This window comes from Rhododendron vialii, chromosome 5a (genome assembly GCF_030253575.1).
Source record: "Rhododendron vialii isolate Sample 1 chromosome 5a, ASM3025357v1".
Taxonomy (NCBI): Eukaryota; Viridiplantae; Streptophyta; class Magnoliopsida; order Ericales; family Ericaceae; genus Rhododendron; species Rhododendron vialii.
The window spans coordinates 15,175,020-15,190,927 of NC_080561.1; the positions used below are offsets into that span (position 1 = coordinate 15,175,020).

The following is a 15,908-nucleotide window of genomic DNA, read 5'->3' on the forward strand; positions in this document are numbered from 1 at the left end:
AACCCCCTTAGTCCACTGACCTATTATTAGGATTTAAAAGAACCCAGCAAGACCAATATACCCCTGTTTTATAATTTTTGTTTTTAATGAGATATCTCTACATCTAAGATATTTTCCCCCATTCACGCTTCATATCCCATTCCCTTCCTACATTTTCGAAACAAAAAACTCTTCGTCTTCTACACAAACACCATCGTCAATCACTCCATCGCCATTGTCGATCTTTTGATTCACAACCCAGTGGTCGTCACTCGCTATTGTTATCTCGTCCGTCGTCGCCATCGTTACATCTCAGTCACTTCATCGCTCTATCGCCGCCGTCGCCGTCAGTCGAACCCATCGGTATGTTTCTTATCCAATAAAATGTGAAAAACGATATATATAGAACCATATGCGAACATTTGGTTAAGTTAAAATAATAATAATATATGTTTATATATTATTTTCTGTGTTTTGTACATCACCAGAAACATATAACCAGATATGGTTATATGTATATTTACTTTAGTTAGGGTTTGGTTAATATATGGGTTTGGTGTGTTCTGTACATTACCAGAAAACATATAACCAATTATGGTTATAACCAATTATTGTTATATGTCATTTGTGTTGTTGGTGGTTAGAGTTTGGTGGGCGAGCATATAGTTATATGTATATATTTACTTTAGTTAGGGTTTGGTTAATATAAGGGTTTGGTGTATTCTGTACATTACCAGAAACATATAACCAATTATGGTTATATGTCATTTGGGATGTTGGAGGTTAGGGTTTGGTTTATGCTAGAATATATGGTTATATGTGGTCTGTATTCACTGGGTTTTGTGGGAATATGTGTGAATATAAGGTTATATGGCAATACACTGTTGTGTGGTTATATGTGGACTTTTTATTTGTTTCAATTTTTTATGTGGTTATATGTAGACCTTCGTCAATTGGTTATTTTGGACAAATTCAGACATATAAGGTTCAATGCCAATACACTATTGTGTTGTTATATGTGGATTGTTTATGTGTTAATTTCTATGAGTATATATTGTTATATGCCAATTTTTCTGAACATATAATGTTATATGTCTGAATCTGTCTATGGTTATTAGAAACAAGTCATTGATGCCGCTGCGCAGACAAGTTCAATAAAATAAACCATAAAACGTTATATGTGTGCATCTGTTTTACGTAACTCTAAAAAAAGAGAACATATAACGTTATATACAAGCTTTTGTAATTTTTTTATTATACAGTTGAAGAACATATGATGTTATATGTTTATATCTGATTCTTTAACATATAATGGAAGAACATATAATGCTATATAATATGTTTTATCCATATATGTACTCCATTAATTTGATTCGTTAACATATAATGTTAATTTTCCATCATAATATTCAATAAAATTTGTGTGTTTAAGTAACATTTATGGTTATATGTGAGCTAGCGTCTATCCTATAGAATTTCACAAAAAGAGAACATATAACTTTAAATAATGTTACATGTTCTCACATATAATACTATATGTGTATGTTACTTGTCATTCTTTCACTATATAATCACATATGTGGTTATTTTTCTATATTTTGACAGATGTGATTATTGATTTGTTTGTATTTAAACCAATTTTTTTTCTATTTGAAATCGACATTTGATTAGTGGTTCGGTTGTTTTCAATTATGTCATTGATTTGGTTGTTATATGTTCTTTTTTTGTTGGGAGGTATACATGTCAGTAAATCCCATATAATGTTATATGTTCTATTTTTTTTAGAGTTTTACAGCACAAAAACTCACATAAAACGTTATATGTTCTACATTATTGAATTGGTCCGCACAGCGGCCTCACTGACTTGCTTCTGATATCCATATATGTTTATAACAGAGTTCAGTTCTTCACAGATAACCATATTTTCTAGTTATGGTGGCATGATATTATTTGATTTGTTTGTTTTGTTATGTGTTATTATTTGTGCAGTTGTTCAAGGGATGAAGAGTATTAAGTTACATGTGAAGTCGACTGTGATGGACAATGGAGTATGGTTTCATGGAGTCCCTAATCCAATTTATTATGAATTAGAATATCACCACAATGACACTGTGGTGATGGAGTTCAAGATGAACTCCAACCTCAGAAGAGCCCTTCACATCAAATCTTTCTACCGAAGATACATGATGAAGTTGAAGAGCCACATCAGGATCGTTGAGCTTGAAAAGACAGCCAAGGCCATTAGATTTAGAATTTTAATTTGTTTAAAGTCTTTTCGTGTAATTTATTTATCTTATTTTCATAACTATGTAAACCTCATAAATCAATGAAATTAATTTATTATTCATGTTCTGAATAATACCTAAATAATGGTATATGTTCTTTTTTTTTTTTGGAGTTTCACTACACAGAAACTCACATATAACGTTATATGTTTTAATTTATTGAACTGGTCCGCGTAACGGCTTCACTGGATTGCTTTTGATAACATTATATGTTCAACTGAACCACTAATCAAATGTCGATTTCAAATAATAAACAAAATGGATTAAATACATTAAGTCATGCAGATGTTTTAACTTAAGAAGTAAACATATAACATTAGGTTACCTAAATCATAAGCAATGGTAACAAATATGTTTAGATACACATAACATAACGTATTACATACACATATATAGTTATTAGAAGCAAGTTATTGAGGCCGCAGCGCGGACCAATTGCTTTGTCCAAAACCTAACCGTTGAAATAGGTTGATTTACCCTGAGCGTAGGGCTAGGTCGTTATCAACATAAATACCGGAAAGTCCGGAATCGTTCCCACAGAGATAATCTTTATAGCTTGCTAGGATTTTAGATGTAAGGGTTTGCGGCGTTTAGATGGCCAACTTTTGGTTTTGCTTTGAAAGGTGGAACTTACTCTTATGAAAAAGACTAGAAAATGAGTTTTTACTAAATTAAACAAGCAGCAAGGCATAGAAGTTCATAACACTTGTAACTTAAGTCATCTAACCATTCTCAACGAAAACTCGGTTGAATCGCACGGCATAAGCTATCAACCGGAAGATTTAGCTATGAAAACCATTAAAGACCAGAAGTGTAGTATGGAAAACAAGTGAGCTTTTTCATTCTTTTGGCAAATACGAATCGAGACATCGCTCCGGAACCATGTGAGTAAGCACATGATCACCAGAGATTAACATCGGCACGTTTTGTTACATAAAGGCGAGCCCTTCTCATTTTACAAGCCAAACTTCAAGTCTCGAGCTGAGAAAGGCAAGATTAACCTAAGTCACGAAGTATTATTCACTCTAAAGCCAAGCCGAATCGACTCCTCACACATAATCAAAAGGTTAAGCATAGCAAGAAATTTAGCCATAAGATTTAACCGATAAACTTGAAAATAAACTTGATATTATGAAAGATCCAATGCATATAAACAACTTTAATACTCGAGAAATTAATAAAACATAAATACCTTGAAGTGTTCTTGAGGAATTACACTTGAAAAGAGATTACCAGCTTTAATGAAGAAAAAGACTAAGTTAATAAAGGGCTAGCTCCCAAAAGGGGAGAGAGGAGGACCCTATTTATATACAAAGGGCTTTCTCTCTCCTCAAAAGTCAGAAAAAATCCCAACATACTATCTATTAAAAGAAAGTTTCCATAAGTGGAAAGTCTGAAAAGTAAGAAAAATATCTGCTGGGAGCAAATGTTATCGATAACACTAAAAGTGTTATCGATAACTTTACTCTGATAGTCCCCCGTAGAAATGAGTTATAGATAACTCCAAGCTAATGTTATCGATACCCTCAGGCCTGGAAGCCTGAGGACCCAAAAATGGGCAAATATTATCGATAACTATCACATTGTTATCGATAACAATCTGCAAAATTGCAGATTCAAGGCTGCTGATCTTCCTGCCTTGCCTTGACATCTCCGGGCCTCCTCTGGGGCATCGCCACTTGACTTGAGGGACTTGATAGTGCAGCATATAGTGGCCTCGAGTACTCGGATACCCTCGAGGGTCATTCTCGATGCATTCGACTTGTTCACTACGCTTTATTTGCACGTTTCACCTACAAAACTCAACAAGATACCTTACGTGCAATATCAAGTAAAAACGAACATTTAAATATAAATTGTCACAATTCGGAGGATTCAAGGCCCAAGATTGTATAAATCTTGGGTGCTTATCACCAATTCAATATAGTGAAACATATAATATTATATGTGAGTTTCTATATAGCAAAACTCCAAAAAAATAGAACATATACTATTATATGAGAGCAGCTGACATGTGTACCTCCCAACAAAAAAAAACATACAACAACCAAATCAATGATATAATTGGAACCAACCGAACCATTAATCAAATGTCGATTTCAAATAGTATTATAAACATGGTTATCAAACTTAGAATTAGAAAATATTCCAACAAAAACAATGTGCTATTCAATAATCAATAACAAAAAAACACTATTCAACTTTATTTTCTTCTTTTTACCCTCCAAAATAAAAAAGCTCTAACAAATCGGTCATTTGCCTCATATATCACTTGGCTCTTTGCATGTCCTTCGGTTGTGCTTTAAAGCCTTGTGGCACCTCCCACATTTTATTGCCATGGTAGATGACTCTTCATCCCTTAAACGAATGTGTTTTCTTCTGCTCATCGGGAGAATATGCAACTCATATTTGCAAAGCAGCATGATTGTTGAATCCATAATACAACTGCAAACAACAAAACAAACCAAGCACCTAACGTCATGCCACCATAAGTGATAGATATGGTTATTTGTCAAACCAGTAAGTATAACTCCTAACGAAGATCATATAATATTATACGAGATTATGTTATCATGCCATCATTTCTAACATAGGCCGCTGCGCGGACCATTTCATAAAACATTACAACGTTATATGTTATAACCTAATATATACGAGATTATGTATTGTAAAACTACAGATCAACAACCAAATTAATCACCGCAAACTTCAATAAGTCAAAAAACCAATTCAAAGCATAAACTGAATAAGATCAAATTCAATACATAAACGGAAAAAAAATCGAATTCGACTAAACAATATCGGATTAAAAACGAAAAAATACAGAACAATATAAATACGAAAGTCGATCACGAACTAATCAATCACAAACGACAATCAGTCAATCACGAATATCGCACAGAAAAATACAAAACAATATACATACGGAAGTCGATCGCGAACGAATCGATCATGAACGACAGTCAGTCGATCACGAATCTCTCTCTCTCTCTCTCTCTCTCTCTCTCTCTCTCTCTCGCGCGCGCGCGCGCGTTTGGATTCTGTTTCCCATATGGATATGGTTACAACGTGAATATGGGAGATTTTATAGGACTGGATATATCAGATTAATAGTTTTTAAAGGTAAGGGTATTTTGAACTTGAACTAATTCATTTTTTAATTGAATTGGACTTAAGGCCTCACCAAAATCTAATTAGTGGACTAGAGAGGTTATGAAATTTAGAAGTGGACTTAGTGGGTTACAAACATGCTATAGTGGACCTCCCACCAATTTTTTATAATTATAAGTGCAAAATTCAAACCCTACTCTTCTTTATTCTCTCTCTCACACGCGAAAACCCCCCCATTCCCATCCCTCTCTCACTTGCAAACAAACTCAAGTCCAAATCTGGTAATCTGTACACTCCTCTTAATATCATATCCACCAATTATTTACTGTTCTTTCCAATTTTTATGTCATGAGGGTTGGTTGTTTTTAATGCAAAGTATTTGCCCTCTTTTTTTTTTTTTCTTTCTACCTTTGTTAGCCCTATTTTTCATTTTTTGGTTTATGGCAATGCATTGACACCGGTGGATATTGGGATCACTCCAGTTCATACAGTTATCTGAATTTTGACTAGGTTACAGTATATGGAGACCTCCTCAACTATTTTTTTCACAGAAAGCCCCTAACATTTAAAATCACTCATACAGACCCTCTCAACAATATGAAATAAAAAAATTTCTTGACTCTGTTAACAGAATGAGAAAAAATGATGATTCTATTGCTTAAAAATTGCCCACACTAACCCCCTCATCTATAAAAAAAAATGTTCACGCTAACCTCTCCATCTTAACGGTCTTTTTGATAGAAGGTGTTGATTGGTGTTAATGGAATGAGGGCAATGACAATTATATCCCTTAAAAATTGCCCACACTAACCCCCCTCATCTATAAAAAAATGTCCACGCTGAGACAATGTGTACAATTTTTAATAATATTAGTTTTACCCCTGATTATAAAGTCATGATAATTTGTATGCAAAAAGTAAACATAATTTCCTCTTATAACACTTACATTCACTAATATCTTTGTCAAGTTCTCCGATCCAGTCCAATTCTTCTTTCCTCCAGTTTGATTCAATTTTGGGCCATTTGTGGGCTCTTTTTGGCCCATAACAGTAATCAGAACAGTTCAATTTTTTGAGCTCATCAAGAACATTAAACACGCCAAAAATCACATCCATTGGATACCATTATATATGATTTTGAAATGCATTAAGCTTCATATAATTGTGTTATATGGGTTGCAATTTAGTGTTGCATACTTTTTTTTTTTTTACAAACTTAATTGTGGGGCTCCAATGAACGTGGCTCGCTTCCTCTTGAACTATTGTTCATCTGGATCTAACCTCGTTCCCTTGAGCCTAACCTGCACCACGAAGCATGACTAAAGACCACACCGGAGGAGCCCCGGAATGGCCCTCTGGCGCGAGGATGAGAATAGTGCAGAGAGAGGAAAGCAAAGGACTAGGGTTTTGAGAGTAGGAGACGATGTACCTTTTAGGGATGCTATCCCTTGGTATTTATAGAGGGTCCTTGGCTTGCTCTCCAAGTTCGTCTATGCGTCTGACACGCGTCGGCTAATGTTACCCGTGATGTAGCGGATAAGGCGGTTAGTGTGAGCTGTCATGGGAGACATGGCTGAGCCTAGTTGCCTAGTTACGGGCCGGGCCGAGCCTCGAGGGAGCTGTCATGGAAGACATGGCTAAGCCTAGTTGCCTAACTCCAGGTCGAGTCGAGCCTCGAGGGAGCTGTCATGGGAAACATGGTCGAGCCTAGTTGCCTAACTCCAAGCCGAGCTGAGCTTCATCGATGAGTTCTTGTGGAGGTATGGTCAAGCCTTGTGGCCTAGCTCCAGGACGAGCCGAGCCTCGTGGATGAGCTCAAATGGGAGATATGGCCGAGCCTCGTGGATGAACTTTTATGGAGATATGGCCAAGCCTTGTGGCCCAGCTCCGAGCCGAGCCAAACGTTGTGGATGAGCTCTAATGGGAGATATGGCCGAGCCTCATGGATGAACTCTTATGGAGGTATGGCCGAGCCTCGTGGCCTAGCTCCGGGCTGAGCCGAGCCTCGTGGATGAGCTCTCATAGGAGATATAGCCGAGCCTCGTGGCCTAGCTCCGAGATGAGCCGCAGAGAAGAGCCTCATCCTTAGTGTTGGTCGATCATATGTACCCACTCGTCCGGACGCCACTTGTGCCGAATCAAACACGACCAAACCTAGCAAACTCGGTCAATGCCTTGAGGAGTTTAACTCGGCCTTCTGGCGAACTTAGCGACTGTGGCCGAACCAGCATATTCAGCCCACTACATTAATACATTTCGATGTCATATAAAATTGTATCCAATCGACGTAATTTATGAAGTGGCCATTGTTTTCGGCGAACTCTAAATGGGCAATGGTGGAATCTCACGAGCCACTTGATTGGTTCACTAATCTATGGTGAACCCAAGGACACCTGAACACAACCCCATTGATATCTACTACTCCTATGAGAATCGAGAGGTGAAAGAATGGTGTCAGAAGACTGTCAGTAGTAAGTGTTGAAAAAGCGCACATACTCCCCACGCAGTAGAAAACGGGAGGAGAGAGAGAGAGAGAGAGAGAGAGAGAGAGAGAGAGAGAAATTCTTCACTTCATCAGATCAACAGTTCTACCCTGAGCCTGATCCATCTAACCCTATTTGTGAAATTGAGGCTTTCACGGTTGAAGACTAGCATAATGCACGAACCCTTTGCTCGAATTCCTTTCGAAAGTATTCCAGGTAAAGGGGACACCAACTGGGCACTAGTATGTACGTATTTGTATATCTTGTGTTTTAGGTGTATTTTTTGAAAGAGGAAGTAATTAAGGATCGCTTTATTCTTTTCAGCAAACGGTTGATCGGTGTAGGTTAACGGTTTTTTTTTAGTTTCAATTCGTAATGATTTGTGCATGAAATTGGAGTAATTTTTCCCTAGATTGGATCAGGAGGTGAATTCGCTTTTAGGGTTAAGCTTTTGGTCCTCTTTTTGAGGCAAATATAATTTTGGGGTTTTTTAGTTGCATTGGGATGTTGATTTAGGAGACTAGTATCAGAGGCAATATAAGTTCCATATGTTGAGAACTGAAATTGCTAAGGCTAATTGGACGGGATTGAGTGAGATTCTGGGGCTATATAACTAACTACCATCTGTTTGGTCGCCTTTTGAATCTTGGTCGGAAACCGTGGAAAACAAGTCAAAGTACAAGCAACTATGAAAACTAGAACAACCAACCTCCGTGAACGGCTGTCAAAGAAGACCCTGGCCAATACATGTGGCCTGCTTGATGAACGTCAGCCTTGGAGACTTAGTAAATTGGTCCGCAGACATTGTGATAAGTCCTCTGTCCTATTACAATTGCCGCGGCAACCTTTACCAAGTCCAAACGATTGTTGACCACCAGATCCGCTGGTCTGCAATATTCACCTCTCAGAATTCCAAGGGTGGAAACTATAAGGAGTCTTGGAATTCTATCGACGGATCTTGTAGTTTGGAGTTTCGAGGGCGCTACGTTGTTTGAATAAGGTAAACAAAGAGTGGCTTGCTCCTAATGTTTCCAAAATAGATCGATTTTGTCAGTGTAATGTTTAGTGTGGCGTGGCATTGCCAAAGATTGGGTGCTTTCGAGGAGGAGGAAGATACTGGTTCGGGCTGTGACTCGTAATGATGCACTGTTACACGTTTCCTTCTTGTTTCCTCGATATTTTCTTTTCCAACTGCTACCAAGATTATCATGCGTGCATTAAGCCAAATATAACCCAGATATTGTTCGTGCACTTTCACATTCAATCATCATGGCATGTTTCTAAACTGGAGGGGAAGGTACAAAACTGTTTCGTTTCTTATTACTTTGCCAGGTTTTTATGCTGACTTGAGGATTTTGCTGCTGTATTAGGAAGACAAGTGCTTGGATAGGATTGAATGCCCAGTGAATTTTATGGAAGATAGTCGTTATTAGCATCTGGTGATACTCATTTAATATGGCGTCTGCCAGCTTAGGGCATGGAGGAATTGGCAGTTCAAGGACTGTTAATGGCTTCAAGGGGTCATCTAGTTCAATTGATTGGCTGGGCAGAGAGATGCTTGAAATGAAATTAAGGGACAAGGTAGACCATGATGATGACAGAGTGAGCTTCTACATTCTATATCGTATATATTCTGTTCTTTTATGCTTGGCTGCTAATACTTCGTTAAGTTGGCATCTTTGGATGTAATGACCCGATGGATAACTTTGACACCTCGAGACATCTCCCTAACCAAGGGGGACAGTTTTTATCTTTATTGTGAAAGGTTATACTGAGATAGGGAACATGTACAATCTGATGTACTTGATAGTTGATAGTGACCCTGTTTATTTCTATTCCAGGATAGTGAACCAGATATAATTGATGGTGTGGGTGCTGAAGCAGGACATATAATAAGAACGACTATTGGTGGTCGTAATGGTCAATCTAAGCAGGTTGGTAAAAATTTGACTTGAGATGTACACAAATGTGTGTGCCGTCAGTTGGTGTTTTTTTTTTTTTGTTGGTGAATTATTTTCACTATAGAGGTGAGTTTTGTTTATTGATAGGCCGTTAGTTACATAGCAGAGCATGTGGTTGGAACTGGTTCATTTGGTGTTGTTGTCCAAGTAAGCTGATCTTTGACATTGTGTTAGTTATGATTTATATCTTCAGTTTTTCTCTTATATTGGTGACATAATTTTAGTTGTCTTGTGTAGGCAAAGTGCAGAGAAACAGGGGAGATTGTTGCTATCAAGAAGGTTCTCCAAGACAAGCGCTACAAGAATAGGGAGTTACAGATTATGCAAATGTTGGATCATCCTAATGTTGTTGCCCTTAAGCATTGTTTCTTCTCAACAACCGACAAGGAGGAGCTCTACCTCAATCTTGTACTTGAATTTGTTCCTGAAACTGTTAACCGTATTGCAAGACAGTACAGCAGGGTCAACCAGCGAATGCCCTTGTTATATGTCAAACTCTATACCTACCAGGCATGTAATAATTTTCTTCATTAAACTTTCCTTGTAATTGAAACTTGTTTACACATTAATAACTCCTTGTTTCTGGGATCTCCTGCCTCTATCTGCTTTTGCATATCTTTAATGTGTTTTCTTCGCTCATGAAAGCATGTGGGCTTTTAATATGTTTCCCTAAGCTAGCAATTAAATGGTGTTTTGGAGACATCAGCTTACTTTGTTTGCCAACTATTGTCTTTACATTTATTGTATAATATGGATACTATCTCATAATGTAACTTTATAATGAAGGTTCCAGTTATTTTATATGCCAATTTACCTCCATTGTTTTGCTGATTCTTCATGGGATTTAACCGGGTAACGTTTTAGATGAGTCAGTTGCCTTTCTTGTAAAGGGTTTGGGAAATGCAGGTTTTCTTAGGTAACAACTGTGGAAACTCACCCCAGAGCTAGACGATGGGATGTCATTTGTGTACTTCTTTTCCTACAACCTAGAACTCATGCAAATTTGCGATGCGAAACTTAACACATGCCAATGTGGGACCCTGGCTTGGAATTGCTACAATCTTTGTCGTTTACCCCTTGCATTCTAGTATCGGACCCACTCAAACACAATCATTGCAACCAGCTTGTGGTCAATTCCACACAATGCCATACTGCAGTGACCCAAATGTACAGAGACTATGGGTTCAGGAGCTCTCCCAAAAATGGTAGCTAATGGGAGATGTCATTTGAGTTTGTTTTTCCTACACCAAAGGCCAAAATCCAAATTTTGGATTTGGCAGTCAACACATGCTAATGGATCTGGTTTGTGACTGTTATATTGTTTTATGTACAAGTCAAAAAAGTTTACTATTGAGGTGAGGATGTATTTGTGCTTATGTATTGTACATCACTAGCATGCCCAGACGGGTCACCATAGCAATTGACTTGATATGCAGTTTGGTGAGACTTGCTCGATCAGTATTGTATGTAAGTTATTATGTGTAAAAAGTTTTCTATGAAGTCCATGCATACAGACTGGTTTTCAGTTTAATCAGCTATAGCTTTTTGGATTTGTTTTCTGTGCTCCAGGCTGAATGGCTGATGATTTACTTTCTTAGCAGTTTGAGTTTATTCCTACTCGTGTAATACCAGTCAATGTTAATATCTGCATATGCACATTCTTTTTCTTTGATGTTACAGAGTAAAAATATAACCTTAGCATGCTAAAGTGAGAGTGTTATGTTTCATCGTATGTGGCTTTCCAGTAAAAGCTATCCCACTCATTTATGCTCTTGGGAGAAGTTTAGATAGGTTTTAAAGCTTCCATTCTGCATCCAATAATGCTTGCATGTGCAGACTTGGCTTTTTCTCATTTTTGTTCTATCAAACTTGATGCCAATGTCAAATGATCTGCAGAAGGATTAACTTTTTTGTCCACTTTTGGTTAGTTATAATTGATATGCTATGTGAAAGGTAGAAGATGTACTTCGCTTCAGTTATTGGCTCTTTGTTTTCTAAGTCATGTGGATCCTTCTACTTTGGGTGCAGATATGCAGAGCTCTTGCTTATATCCACAATTGTATTGGTCTTTGTCACCGTGATATCAAGCCCCAGAATTTGCTTGTAAGATATTTTTTCTTTGTTGTTGGAGGAGTTGATTTTTGTTCCTCTTTGGTAGAATTTGCTTGTAAGATATTTTTCCTTTGTTGTTGGAGGAGTTGATTTTTGTTCCTCTTTGGTGGGTGACTAGTATCACATCAAAGATATGCGTATTCTGACAGTTTATCACAAGAGAATATGCATTTTATTTATTTGACCAGTTGCATTGGTGGTGGGCCTAAAACGATCAAACCTTGCTTATTACCCAAAATTATTGTAAGTCCTGAAGGGATTTTCTAATGTTCCCACTAATAGGTAATTTCCGCGGCCTTCCTTTGAACTCTGGGTTGTCGCTGGCGTAGACCAAATAGAAAGTTGTTAAAGTGACCAAATTAACAGCACTGAAATGATATAGTGAAGGTTTATTCCATGGTGGTGGTATCGTATAAACATTTCCACGATTATTAATAAAGAGACTAAATCCCTAAACATTGGATCCAGGTGAATCCACACACGCATCAGCTGAAACTCTGCGATTTTGGAAGTGCAAAAGTTTTGGTAAGTTTTGTTTTCTAGGATCATATTGATAATGCTTGGTTGTGTCTTGTTTCTTATCTTGAACTTGATTGTTATATCATTGAATTAGGTGAAAGGAGAACCTAATGTTTCTTACATCTGTTCAAGATACTACCGTGCTCCAGAACTCATATTTGGTGCAACCGAGTACACAACTGCTATAGATATATGGTCTACTGGTTGTGTAATGGCTGAATTACTTCTTGGCCAGGTAGTTTAATTGTCTGATAAATGTTTCGCGAAATTTTAGTTTTCCATCTATCCCTTGTAGTAATTCATCTGCAACTTTGACCAACTTGTTTTACAGCCTTTGTTTCCTGGAGAGAGTGGAGTTGATCAATTGGTTGAGATTATCAAGGTATCTTATCAGCTCAGATGTATGCAAATTCTCTGTCCCCAAAAGTTATCATTAGTTGAGGCTTTGGCTTGGAAAAATAAATTGTAGTGTATATTTAGCATCATAAGTACAGAAAAAGTACAATATAGTCCTTAAGATACGATTTACCCAAAAAGAGTGCGCATCACCTCAGTTATTAAGATTCTAATAACAAAGATTTATCTGAAATAGCCCCCAAGGAACTTTAAGATATTGTTTTTGTCTTTAAATTGCAGGTTTTGGGAACACCTACCAGGGAGGAGATAAAATGCATGAACCCAAACTATACTGAATTTAAGTTCCCACAGATAAAGCCTCATCCATGGCACAAGGTACTCTTAGCAACATTATTGCTTTGCATGTATCCTTGTCTATAGAAGCATATCAGTGAAAGTTGAAATGCTCTAGTAAGCTTGATAATAATTTCTGAGAGCATAGAATTGTAAAAAGCGTCTAGTTTGTTGAGACGGAACAATTCTCAATGAATGCATGTTTTTTTTTTTTGATCAGCCGATAAATGCATGCTTAAATGCTGCTGATTTATTGTGTGAGCTTATCTGGTTATGTGGGTTTCCTTTCCTTTTCTTTTTTGTTGGAAGGTGTATTTTATTTGTCAGTCCACATTTAATCCATTTCTATTGTTATTGCCCTGAGTGCTTGATCTGCATATGGACACCTCCCAAAACCCCAACCACCATCTCCCCCACATTTATGTTATATATAGTATCTGTTGTTTATCTGGAGGATTTTTTGATTAATTTCCTCTTAAAGCTCCCTGATATTAACTTTGTTCCTCACTTTTATTCAGTCCCCTTATACTTCAATTCTAGCTCTGTCGCTGGCTATGAATTTTCTTGTGTGTGCATGGATAACTTTTTTTCAGAGTTGTGTTTCTAGATTATTTTTTTTCCTTCAAAGAAAATGTCTAGTTCTTTTTCGTGTTCCAGGTCTTCCAGAAACGTTTGCCTCCAGAAGCTGTCGACCTAGTGTGTAGGTTTTTCCAGTACTCCCCTAATTTGCGATGCACGGCTGTAAGTTCTATCTTCATCTTCATCTATGACTCAGTCACTTAATGGTGGTGAAATAGCTTTCAATAACTTGATTAATGATATTGTTATGCAGTTGGAAGCTTGTATTCACCCTTTCTTTGATGAGTTAAGAGACCCCAGCACTCGCCTTCCTAATGGCCGCCCACTTCCTCCGCTCTTTAATTTCAAACCCCAAGGTTGTTCCTCCCCTTGGTCTTTATTTCTTTTCTTTTCCGCAATAGTCTTGATATGGGCTACTTTGCTAGCCAATCTCTATTGTAACGCAAACAATATCCTGCATACATATTTACCAAAAATAAAAAAAATCCTGCATATATTTGAAAACCTCCAATCTTGAAACTATTGTCAGTAGTTTTCTCTCCTCCCTTGTTTCTCATGCCTTTAAGCTTGCTTTTGGGTTTTGGATTTCGCTCACTTATTAAAGAACATTTAACCTTCTAGGTCTAGTACATTTCACAGATTTTTATATTGATGGATTTGAAATAACTTTGAGACTAAAGCTGTTTAAAATCCGACCACAACTGTCTTACTTGGATTTGAATATCTCTATGGAATCCTTTCACTTAAGAATTCAATTAACCAACAGTTGTTAAAATTCCTATAATTAGTTAACGTTGAACCTCATATCCCTTCATTTCAAATCCACCTGTCCAAATGAAGGTTAAATGTGCTCATTTTTCCCCTTTGTGACAGAGCTTTCTGCGATTCCACCCGATGTTGTCCACCGCCTAGTACCGGACCATGCTCGAAAGCAGAATTTGTTCATGGCTCTGAGCTCATAGTCGATGTTCAGAAGTTTGTGTCTTTTTAAGTCACCTCTGCAGCAACTGTTTGATCCCATATAAACAGATGTAAAATTCTTTGCCCTATGTATTTGTAGATCATTTGCCGTCTGAGTGACAGGTGCAGTTTCTTGGGAACTCGCTTGAGATATGGAACTTTCGAGGATATAGAATTCTCAGGAGAATTTGGGAGAGGTGAGAGGCAGCTTTGAGTCTGATTTTCATTTTTTTTTTTTTTTTAAATCTTTTTGTTATTTTGGTTTGAGTGCAATGCATCGTGTGCATAGATTATAAGGACCTTTGTTGTAAGGGGATGTAATGATAAAGGTTAAATGCCGAACTAGCGTATGATACTGATTTGTTTGTTTTTCTACTGCGATAAACCATTTTTCAGTTCTCTCTCTCTCCAATTTTTCTGTGATGCTCCCAAATGGTATGGGAGCATCATACTCCCAATGAATTACAGCCCTTGGATTGAAAATAGATAAATCATAGCCCTTAGATTAAAACCAAAAACTAAAAATATGGTGGTTTTGTTAAAAACGAGATGGTTTTGATAAAAAAAAAACGGAGGATTAATTATCACAGAAGAATAAAAGTAATACAAGTATATTCAAATAAAATTTAATGGGATAGGTACTATGACATTAATGATGATATATGAATGTATACTTACCCGTCATTAATGTCATACTTACTAAAGAATGAGGCTTACTTACAAAAACATAAGGCTAGAGATACCACAAAAGCTGAATTTTTACGACAGATTAATATTCGTTGATAATACTTATCACGTGGTTGATAATACTTACCAAAAAATAAGGGCAAAATGACTATATGCTTAAACTAGTCTTACCATACCACCAATTATGACATTAATGGTGCTACGTTTCTCCATACCTACCTTAAACCCTACAAACTTATCCACTCTAACTCCTCTAGCTCCCATTCATCTCTCATCTTGTCCAAAAAAATGAAGATTTAAGAAAAAACTCCATAACAAGTTGAACAAGCTTACCAAGTGAGTTTTTTTCAAGAACAAACTAAATTTAGTTGTGATTATTACCTCATACCCACTTACCGAAAGACCATAAGTTGAAGAATCTCGAATAAGTGTTTCACAATAATCTAATGAAGCTTCCCAAGTTTTTACGTTTTTTATGGTTATACTTACCATAGCTTATGGCTATATACATACCACTTTTATGGTATTTTTATTACAGATGAA

At 37.0% G+C, this 15,908-nt stretch overlaps 1 protein-coding gene across 11 annotated transcripts; it reads left to right on the top strand.

Annotated features, from left to right (window-relative positions):
• The first annotated feature begins 7,712 nt into the window (after positions 1 to 7,712).
• Positions 7,713 to 15,073, top strand: LOC131325826 (shaggy-related protein kinase kappa). 11 transcript variants are annotated; one of them, XM_058358286.1, is made up of 13 exons: positions 7,713 to 8,073; positions 9,228 to 9,459; positions 9,699 to 9,791; positions 9,906 to 9,965; positions 10,056 to 10,328; positions 11,847 to 11,921; positions 12,399 to 12,455; positions 12,544 to 12,684; positions 12,781 to 12,831; positions 13,086 to 13,181; positions 13,779 to 13,880; positions 13,972 to 14,074; positions 14,592 to 15,073. In XM_058358286.1, exons 2-13 carry the CDS (start codon positions 9,313 to 9,315, stop codon positions 14,678 to 14,680), a joined length of 1,287 nt encoding a protein of 428 aa, XP_058214269.1. In that variant the 5' UTR covers positions 7,713 to 8,073; positions 9,228 to 9,312; the 3' UTR covers positions 14,681 to 15,073. The 11 variants fall into 11 exon arrangements, with proteins under 11 accessions (XP_058214269.1, XP_058214277.1, XP_058214272.1 ...); XM_058358294.1 differs by having other exon boundaries at positions 7,749 to 8,073; positions 9,228 to 9,438; positions 13,797 to 13,880; XM_058358289.1 differs by having other exon boundaries at positions 7,791 to 8,073; positions 13,797 to 13,880.
• Positions 15,074 to 15,908: the final 835 nt, after the last annotated feature.